This window comes from Takifugu rubripes, chromosome 15, assembly GCF_901000725.2.
Source record: "Takifugu rubripes chromosome 15, fTakRub1.2, whole genome shotgun sequence".
Taxonomy (NCBI): Eukaryota; Metazoa; Chordata; class Actinopteri; order Tetraodontiformes; family Tetraodontidae; genus Takifugu; species Takifugu rubripes.
This window is the reverse complement of record NC_042299.1, coordinates 1,861,640-1,871,761: the sequence shown is the minus strand read 5'-3', so window position 1 is coordinate 1,871,761 and position 10,122 is coordinate 1,861,640. Positions and strand designations below refer to the sequence as shown.

Sequence of the window (10,122 nt, the reverse complement as noted above, 5' to 3'; positions counted from 1 at the left end):
ATCGGTGCGGCGTCCGCAGTAATGCTCAATTCAAGCTCTCGATTTACCGGTCGCATCTAGTTAGGATGCCCCCTGGACGCCTCCCTGGTGAGGTGTTCAGGGCATGTAGGAGACCCCCGGGAAGACCCAGGACATGTTGGAGAGACTATGTCTCTCGACTGGTCTGGGAACGCCTGGGGATCCCTCCGGATGAGCTGGAGGAGGTAGCTGGGGAGAGGGAAGTCTGGGCTTCTCTCCTTAGGCTGCTGCCCCCGCGACCCGACCCCGGATAAGTGGTAGAGGATGGATGGATGGATGGATGGCGATGGAAAATACGTTAAAACCAGCAGGAACAGCTTGGAAAAGGTTTATTATGTGTGGTTGATGTTCATGTGCTGAACCAGAGATATTAATGGGCACCTGGGAACACCCATTCTGGGATGTTCAAAATGATGTCCTGGGGTCTCCCTGAAGACTCACATCAGTTAGCGCTTAGCTTTTTGTCCAGGGGGGTGAGAGGAACCATTATAGAGCCACTAGTCCAGACACTCCAACCATGTGATGTTTACACCAGTCAGCAGTCCTCTCCCAGCCCCGATGCTGGGTCAACACCAGTTATTGGTCCTGTCCTCACAGGGTTCTCCCTCAGGTTCTTGAGGCTGTGCTGTTTGAACGTGGTCTGCTCCCAGCATCACCTCTTCTGGGCCCCATGTGGACTAAAGCAGGGAGAACTACCGGTACCTCACGGCCGTGGGCCCCCTAAACCGGCACCTTCACACCAACCGCCTCAACGTTTGAGCTGCTGTGGCGACGCTCCCAACAGCCCGATCGCACCCCCGTTTGAGGGTGTTCATGTTTCGCACTCAGTTAAATAAATAAATAGACTAAATTGTTTGATGTTTCTCGAGTAATGTGAGCTGTTGAACCGAAGCATAAATAGCCCTAAATACAATATCGTCAACATCTCTTGAGGAACGTTTGAAGTCGTGAAAATGACATATAAAAATCCTTTTCCATACGTGTTGCACCATGCAGCTATAGAAGAGTATACACATGCACATCATTTCTCTCTAATACACGTGAGTTCCACAGAAAGTCCGTTTCATCCCTGCGGGGCATCAAGCTACTGGATGCATGTGTAGAAACCCTCAGATTGGTCTTTTCTACTGGGTCCGGACTGCCTGTGGGTCACCTCTTGTTGGTGATGATGACGGACGTCCCGATGTATGAGGGCAACTCTCTGAGACGCTCACACGAAGGCTTTGCATACGGCCTCTCGGAGCCACAACAGGCCGATCCTTTGTCCTGCCGGTTGTTCGGCTCCCTGACTTGGCTCAGCGGGCGGACTTTAAAAGAGCCGCGTTTGCTCAACACTTGATGAAAGTTGAACGACATGTACGGAGACTGAGTTGCCAGTTCAACCCCGACCCCCACGCCTCTGAAAAGCCCCCGCTCCTCTTGGGCAGATCTTTTCTCCAGCTCCACAGTAGATCCCAGCTTCTGGTGGCTGTCGGGTGGAAGTCCATATCCTGCGGTTGGGTACTTGTACTGTGGCCCTTTCTTCTGCTCCAGTACCACCTGCACTGGGAAGTGTTGGCCCCTACTGCTCAGTAAGCCCCCTCGCTCCTCTTTTCCCAGTACAAGGCCAGTAAACAAAGAGCAGGCCAGGGCCTGGTCTCCTTGAGGTCCCACACCACCTTGGAGACCATGTTTGCTGGTGTAGAAATGGGAACAAAGACCTGGATCTTTGCTGGGGAAGCTTTTCCAGCTTTCATGGGCTCCTTCCTTTAAGCTACCTGCAAAATGTTGGTTCCCACAGCTGGAAGAGTGACGATACGTCCCGTCGGGGTACCTGCAGTCAGCTACCAGCGCCGGAGCTGTGGGGCGATAATTAGAGGTAGAGAAGAGAGTCGCCGCATTTTAACCCTGAAAGCCACGTCAGACAGGGAGCTCACCTGTGTACTTGTTGGACAGCGTGCAGCTGCTGCTGCTCGGTCCAACGTGTCCCCCAGGCAGACCCGGGTCAGGCAGCTGAGCGTGTGCTGGCTGCTGCTTCTGCTGGTACTGATGGGTCAGAGCCTGTCCTGCCTCTGGGCCGGGGCTGCAGTTCTGCCCACCGCTGAGAGTCACAAATCTCTCCTTCCACACGTCCATCTGAGGTGAGCAGCTCAACTGGTCCGACTGGCTGCGGCCGGCGGCCTGCTGGTCGCCGTAAACAAGCGACGCTGAAGGTGGGTTTTTGATCAGCGGGTCAGTGCGTTTGAAGGTCTAAGGCTTACCTCAGGGTAGGGAGCAGCTCTGAGTTTAGGTTTCATCCTGGCTCCTTTGCCTCTGAAGTGTCTGGGATGGTCCTGAGTGGAGGAGAGCCCGTGGCCCGGTTTCATGGCTCGATTCTGGTCTTCTGATAACTGCAGCTCCTTGCATTCAGCGGCACTTTGCACAAATCCAGAGGAGACCAGTGAGCAGCTGTGGGCCATGGAGAATTGTGAGGGGCCAACTCACCTGAGCACATAGTTCACGCTCACAATACAGTGGGGTCTGGAGGAGCGACTGTTGTGCACGATGGTGGCGTAGCTCTGCACCCACACCCATCCTCCGTGCTTGGATAACATGCGGTAGTACTTGGTGGTGACCTGGCCCTTCACCAGCACTGCAGGGAGCAGAGACACATCTGCATCAGCTGCCACACAGATGCAGCCCAGCCGCAGGTCCTGCCGAGGCCTGGAGAACTGGACCCGGACCTGGCTGCGGTCTTCACGGACACATTCGAGACTTGCTTGTACCCACCTGCCATCAAACATCTACGGTAGGAACACAGAAACTCGTGTGCGGACTCGCGTCAGCCACTTACACAGGTGATGAGCGTAGCGGAGATGAAAGATGTCACAGGCGTGGACATGATGGTACAACGTCTTCTCTATCAAGTCCTGGGGCTCGAAGCCTGTGAGCTCTGCCACTCTGGCAGAAGAGGGAGCGCACGTGGTGGTGAGTAAGGATGTCTACATACATGAAAGCTATACGTTCCATCCATCCAGCTGCAGCACATCTGACCTTGTGTCCAAGAAGATGAGCTTGAAGTCCAGACTGGCCCGGAACATGAACATGTTACTAAAGAGCTTGATCTCAGTGACGCCGCTAGGGGGCAGGGAGTGGCCCACCGCCACCAGACCCACGGTCTGGTAACAGGACTCGTACAGCGCCAGATCCAGCGTGCACTGGCGCACCTTCAGGTAGCCGCTGCAGTGGATGACCTGCACAGGGAGCAGCACGTCCTCAGGTGTTCCACATTTTAGGAGAGACAATATCCTGAGAGGGGCCAGGGTAGATGCCACCGACCTTATAGCCACCACACGTCAGTCCTGCGTTTCGTTTAGCCAGAACACACTTCATCCTCAGGAAGAAGGAGCGCTCTGCTTCGTACTCTGTCACACACATGCAATATGAACACGTGAGATGAGATATCAAAGATAACGTTAGCGTATTTACGCGACAGCGACTAAAATGGTGGCCTAACATCACCTTGGGTCACATGGTGCTGCGCCGGCTGGCACAGACTCAGGACTGCCGTCATCTCGTCGTGGTCCGATGGGTGGATGTACTCAAAGATGCTGTTTCCCGTCAGCTCCACCTGAGGAACAGGAAAACGCTTTAATGCCGCAGCCTCACATCGCCGCGGCAACAGCTGATCCTCAGTCCTACCTGCGACAGGCCGAGGTGGACAGACGCCGTCTCCGAGATGTACATGATTTTACCGTCAGACGCCACAACAAAGACGAAGCCGTCCAGCGTCTGAAAGACCAACGTGGCCCTTTAGACAGGTCACATGATTCATTAATTAACTCTTTATTAACTCTTCCGCCCTCCAGCAGGAGTCGCAGCATCTTTACGGCACTCACTTCCTGTTTGGAATTTCATGCTAATTAATTATCTTTCTTCAAAAACGTTTATGGAGGAACAGGATCGTTCCGCAGGTCACGGTCGGGATGTTGGGAGGGTCGGCGGACTCAAACCAGTCCGCGGTAATTAGCTGCTGCGTCGTGGTCAAAGAAGGAATTTCTTAATTTAGGACCCGAGGAGGACGTTTACAGCTAGTAAAGGGTAGTAACCTGTGAATCACAAACCAAGTCCAGCAGGACTGACCTGTAGAAGGTGGGAGCCCAGCTCTCTGCTCATGTTGTCCAGGGGACTGTAGCCGGTCGAGTGGCCCCATCCATCACCCAGACCTCCACACAGAAACAGGACAAAGAGTGTGACCCACAAGGTGGCCTCTCAAATCAGACATAATCATCTTCAAATTCTCCAACGTCAGGCGAGAGACAGTGAGATCACATATTTAAAAAGGTGCTATTAGATGAAACATGCTCATTACTTATACATGTTGAGAGTTTTGATGAGCTATAATAAAGTTGACCTGTAATATCTGTTGCTGTCAGCCGCTGCAACACATCATATTACATAATTATTACTGTCATTTCAACTTTAGTTAAACTAGAAATAATCTTCAGACAGGAGTCTGGTGTTATTATACCGTGTGTTGGTTGTGAGAGAGGCCTGAAGGAGCTGCGGATATTAACGGAGTTAATAAAGAATTAGATTATGTTTTGTGTAAAAAAAAGAAAAGAAAAAAAAAGCTTTCTTCAGACAAAGATGTTGTTGATGTTCATCAGGAAACTCTGAGCCTGATGCCTTTGGGGGTCTGTGTCGCCTGCAGGCTCTCGGCGTCGGTCTCTGCGGGTTCTCATCGGCCCGTGCGGGTTCTCATCGGCCCGTGCGGAGTCTCATCGGCCCGTGCGGGGGTCTCATCGGCCCGTGCGGGCTCTCATCGGCCCGTGCGGGGGTCTCATCGGCCCGTGCGGGGGTCTCATCGGCCCGTGCGGGCTCTCATCGGCCCGTGCGGAGTCTCATCGGCCCGTGCGGGCTCTCATCGGCCCGTGCGGAGTCTCATCGGACCGTGCGGGGTCTTCTTGTTGCCGGTTCTGAGTGTTGACCTCATTTTCATTTAACAAATAGCTTTTGAGCCTATTTGCGGTCTTAATCAAAAGAGTCAACTCTGGGTATAATATTTTTGTAATTATTAATATTTTGTTTGATTTGAATGTGAGCTGCTTTAAACGTGACTATTTTTTCCCATCATTTGGGACAGTAAAATGACCAAGAGATATCTTTTTTTAAATTGTGTTATTAGTATTTGGAAATAAACATCTTCCACTTTCAGTATTTTTGGGACATTTTTCTTCCTAAATTTCCCTCAAATGACTTTCAACAGCTGCAACATTAGATCGGAAAATTATCTGATTTTCATCTCACGAACAAAATTTAAGTGATTTTCAATTAAATTTGAACATTAAAAATACGTTTTAAATGGAAAACGAAAGGGCAGTTTTATCCTGTTATTTTTCTAGAAAATGGATTAAAAGCCTCATATTATTACTACAGCTAATAATAATATTAATAATAGAAGGACATCGACGGTTTAATCACAGTAAATCGATTTTAATGTGTTGGTTTAATTATTTAATATTTCAGTTAATATTATAATTATTCCAGAAGAACATTAAGTAGACAGGCGGGTCCGCTGGATCCCGGAAGGTTCATTCTAAGACGGGATCACTAGATTCTTAAGTGAGCACTTCCGTGTGCGTGGAAGTTTAAAAAGTCATTTTCATCCTCATTTGCTTTAAGAAATGAATCGTTTATGTTAACGAAACAGTTATTATTTGATCATAATTACTGATATTATTAATATGGTCGAGATTGTTGTCTTATTATTCAAAGGAATAATGGAGATATTTTAGGTGCTGATCCTGGAAATTATTATTCAGTGATACAGAAAAAATATGGAAAATGTTTGCTTCAACCGGTACATTGAAAGGAGTCTGGATCTATTTTAAATCTTTTGGCGCACTCATATTAATTATTCTTTTTTTATCTGCATCTAAAAGATTTATTTTCATTATTTAAGGAGGCGGATAATCGATTCTAGTGAATCGATTTACTGTTATTTTAACATTCTGCTGCTGTCTTCTAAACTGTTTAACCTTGAAGTTAAACCATGTTTTAATAAGCTGCGCGAATCCTTAATTTATGATTTCCTTTTAATTTAATTATTTTGTTGTAATAGACTTTAATACTGAAATGACAGAATATCGTTTGGTGGGAATTTAACTATTATATTTCTGTGTGTGTGTGTGTGTGTGTGTGTGTGTGTGTGTGTGTGTGTGTGTGTGTGTGTGTGCCTACCGTCGGGGAAGAAGGTCCTCATCTTCAGGTAGCTGCTGGTCAGCCGGATGATGGAGGCCTTGTCCAGCTGGGAGGTGATGGCGGCCGGCAGCGGCAGCAGCTTGGCCAGCTCGTAAAACTCTCCGTTCTCCTTCTCTCGTCGCGTCTTGGCGGCGTTCTTGCATTTCTCCTTCATCTTTCCAGGGTTCCTGGTGGAGGCCCGTCAGTAAAAGAGGATCCTGAACTTCCTGGAGTCCATCTGAGATTTAGGGAATAAGGTAGATCTGGGAAAGCTCCGTCAGTCACCGGGTGGATCACTGGAAATGTCACCTCGGTCCATCCATCCCTCCAGGTCTCTCATTTATCTACAGCCCATCATGGTCCAGGACAAGTGTCCTGTGTGGACATCCTGAGCAGCAGGACAGGTCGGGAGGGATGAACCTGCAGCTTTAACACGGGGAGGAAAAGTGAAAGGAAAACCACTTGTGCCTCTATCCCCCCCCCTCCCTCTCTCTCCCTCTACCCCCTACCTCCCTCTCTCTCTCTCTCTCTCTCTCTCTCTCTCTCTCTCTCTCACACACACACACACACACACACACACACACACACACACACCCACACACACGCAAAGACATAACATTAGAGCGACAGAGACCTTTGTTTATTTATATATCTGCATGTAATGAGTGTTTCGAGGCCTCCTCTGGAAGCTTGGGTCCCCCCCCCCCCCATCCATCTCTGTCCTCTCCTGGACTCACGTGGTCGGGGGAGGGCGCCATCTTGTGGTGAGCACCATTCAGAGCGACTCGAGGTCATCTTGTTGGATCTTGGATAAAACATTTGGATCCAAATTAGGGCTAAAATGGTTGGTTCATTGGACCAATATTGAAAGAATTTGAAGCTGAAACCTTTTGTTTTGGTTCAGGGATTTTCTGTAAACGCATTTATTCTTGTTTGTGGTTTATTTCAATGCATCTTTTCACATTTAATACAATGAGCTGAATAATTATTTTGGTTTAACTGGTTCCCAGTAGCCAAGTCTCATTAAACAGTTAATTACCTGGTGGTTGTGCTGCTGTTGTAGCTTCTAGATTTAAGCTTAGAAGATTCAGTATTTGTCCAGCGTCCAACATTTTTCTTCCCCTTGCTGCTGGTCCTGGAGGTTCTGATCCATGGTTCCATTGTTGACATGGAGGCGCTCACAAGCAGCGTCCAGTCCCGCTAAAACCAGGATTTTTGCTCATTCCCACAAAAATGTAAGAGCCTCTGACTGGTGCTTGAGGAGCAGAACATTCCAGAACGGGACGACACAAATCTGCTTCAGGGAGACTGGGTCTTATTGACAGAATATTCCACATTTCCTTGGAAAAGTAAATGTTTATAACTTCCAGTTTCAAATGAATGAAGAAATAATTAGGATCTAGAAAGAGGAGAAAAGAAAGAGAGCACAGAGGGGCTGTGAAGGCCGTGGGACCAGCAGAGGTGCTGATGGAGGCCGTGACCCCGCTGATGCTGCAGAAGCTCCTGGAGGTCCTGGCTCACAGTGGCGGGGGCTCCAAGGCTGTGGCGGAGATCAGGATCTAGGAGCAACAGGGAAATATGACCCTGGAGGTCAGCAGAGATGTGGCCTCACAGCCAGGACAACAAGACCAAAGACCCCAGATTTTCACCGTGGTGATGGGAGGCAGGGCTGCGGAGCGTGGTGCTGGACAGGATCTGGGGGGGGGGGGGTTCCTCAAAGCTGCCTTCATACCGGCGCAATCAGCTCCGCTGCTGTTTGCATTGGCTGCTCCCGTCTGGCTATCAGGTTGTGCAGGGCTGTCAGTGATGGATGAAGCACGCTGCAGCGACGCTCACCACACACTCGCGCTGGAATTTGGAATTTCGGAACGTTCTGAGCTGGACGGAGCCCCCGAGCATGTGGTCCTCACGCAGGCTGGGACCCCAGGGACCAGTGAACCAGGCCGGGCCGGAGGGGAATAAAGCTGCTGGTGACAACGGCAGCACTCGGCCCACACTTGGACGTTTCCATGGAGACTCATTTCTATTATGGGGCTGTAGATCTTGGCTTGATGCAAAAATAGATTAAAAACAACATGGCCCCTTTAATAAAGTGATAATTCAGTGTAAACACTTTAGAAAAATGACAAGATTAACAGATTGATAATAAAATTCTAATAGTCAAATAAGATGTAAAATAAGGACGTTTTTTTTAAAATAAAGATCAGGACTTCTAGTATTTTTATCATATTGGTCTGAATTGTTGTATTTATGGTTTTAATTCCTGTAAATATGTCGAATCATCGGCTGAATTGTTGGCCTGAAGACCAAATTTATTCCAAATAAACGTGGTTGAACCTCCAAATAATCCCGAAGAACCAAAGATGATGAACTTTAACCTCTAACAGATGATAAATGTAATTAAATAAAAAGACTAATGTGATTCCAGATAAAAGCACTGAGCCCATTTCACCCCTAAACACTATTGATATTTTATTCAACAGTTTTAACTCCATGTTTTTGGTTCGTTGGGCCATTTTTAATCTTTCTATGATCCATCCATTCATTCATATTTCCAGGGTCACAGGACTGCAGGAGTCAGTAACTGGAGAACCTCTCAGTTTTCAGACTTTATTACTTTTAGGAGAAAAAATATTTCCCTCACACAAGCACAGTGATGACGGATGCAACTTTGTCCCTTTTAGCAGAATTATTTGCCTTTCTGAGAATTATAACTGGGGCGGTGGAAGCTTGGACTGTCACCCTCCGAGCTGAGGCACCTTGACAAGCTAGCGAAGCCCTATTTGCTCTCACAGGGCCCTGCAGTGATGCAGCTGGGATAGGCTCCAGCACCCTCCCCTGAGCCCGCAGGGGAAAAAGCGGCCAAGAAAGGAAAGAATTGGAATTATGGGACCAAAGGAATAATAACTGAAAAGAAGGTTGAACAAAGAAGCAGGATTCCGACACCACCTCATTTTTATCTTCCCATTTCATTTGGTATTTTATGTTTCTTGCGTTTGCTTGTTTTTTTTATATTTTATCCTCAATGACGCGTCACATCACATTTGCTGCTGCAACACCGCCACCACCTGGCCAGTAATGGTAATTACACTTGACCGCAGGAATACTGTGCACTATGTGGGAATGCTCCAGTTTATACTACTTTAATACTTAATAACACTATAATGATGAAGGTTCATTGTGGTTAATCTCAGTTATGAGCTTTACCCATTACATAACACTGATGACTCCCATAAATTCTGACATCTGGATCTAATCTCAAATACATGAAAATGATGTTTTGGTTTGGAAGTTGGTCCCCATTTACAGCTGACGTCACCAGTGAGGCCTTCAAAAGACCCCTGAGCTCCCTCTGAATGGAGAGGATGCCATGAAGAACTGCAACATCATTCTGAGAAACAAAGATCTGTTCAGGATTCCTGATCATCGCAACATGCTTCGCCCTAAAATGTTGAACTCATTTATCAGCCTTTGTTCTTTTAATTTCTCTGAAGAAGTGGTTTTGAACAGATTTTAAAGCTCCGACTGACCAGGAAGAAATGAGACGCCTGCAGCACCTTCAGACTTTGAACAGTTTTAATACCAAATGTTGTTTGAAATAACATTTATTGTGTCTTTGAAACCACAAAGTATCTCAAGTTAATTCAACACACTGTACAAAATAGAGCAGAGTGAGTGCTGCTGCCTGGTGACACTGGTGGTACCGGTGGTACATCTGCAGTCATGGACATGTCGCTCCTGACCCACTGTAGAGCTGCTAGAAGTGTCTCACATTTTCATAGTAAACTAACGAATCACGTAAACAGCAAAATTCAGCACAAAATGACTTCACGCGTGATTAGAAGCTGCAGCAGGTTGAAAGGAAATCATTCACATCCAGTACCAAGAGCCACCACGGAGACA

At 47.7% G+C, this 10,122-nt stretch overlaps 1 protein-coding gene across 2 annotated transcripts; it reads right to left on the bottom strand.

The window, feature by feature from the left end:
• Positions 1–256: 256 nt before the first annotated feature.
• LOC101066852 (single-minded homolog 2-like) lies at positions 257–6,620 on the bottom strand. 2 transcript variants are annotated; one of them, XM_029848412.1, is made up of 11 exons: positions 6,220–6,620; positions 4,120–4,202; positions 3,679–3,768; positions 3,499–3,607; positions 3,316–3,401; positions 3,031–3,230; positions 2,831–2,937; positions 2,482–2,629; positions 2,259–2,412; positions 1,935–2,181; positions 257–1,856 (listed from the first exon to the last, which is right to left on the bottom strand). In XM_029848412.1, the coding sequence occupies exons 1-11, from the start codon at positions 6,392–6,394 to the stop codon at positions 1,168–1,170; spliced, it is 2,088 nt and encodes a 695-aa protein (XP_029704272.1). In that variant the 5' UTR covers positions 6,395–6,620; the 3' UTR covers positions 257–1,167. The 2 variants fall into 2 exon arrangements, with proteins under 2 accessions (XP_029704272.1, XP_003979375.2); XM_003979326.2 differs by having other exon boundaries at positions 1,935–2,178.
• Between the last annotated feature and the right edge of the window lie 3,502 nt (positions 6,621–10,122).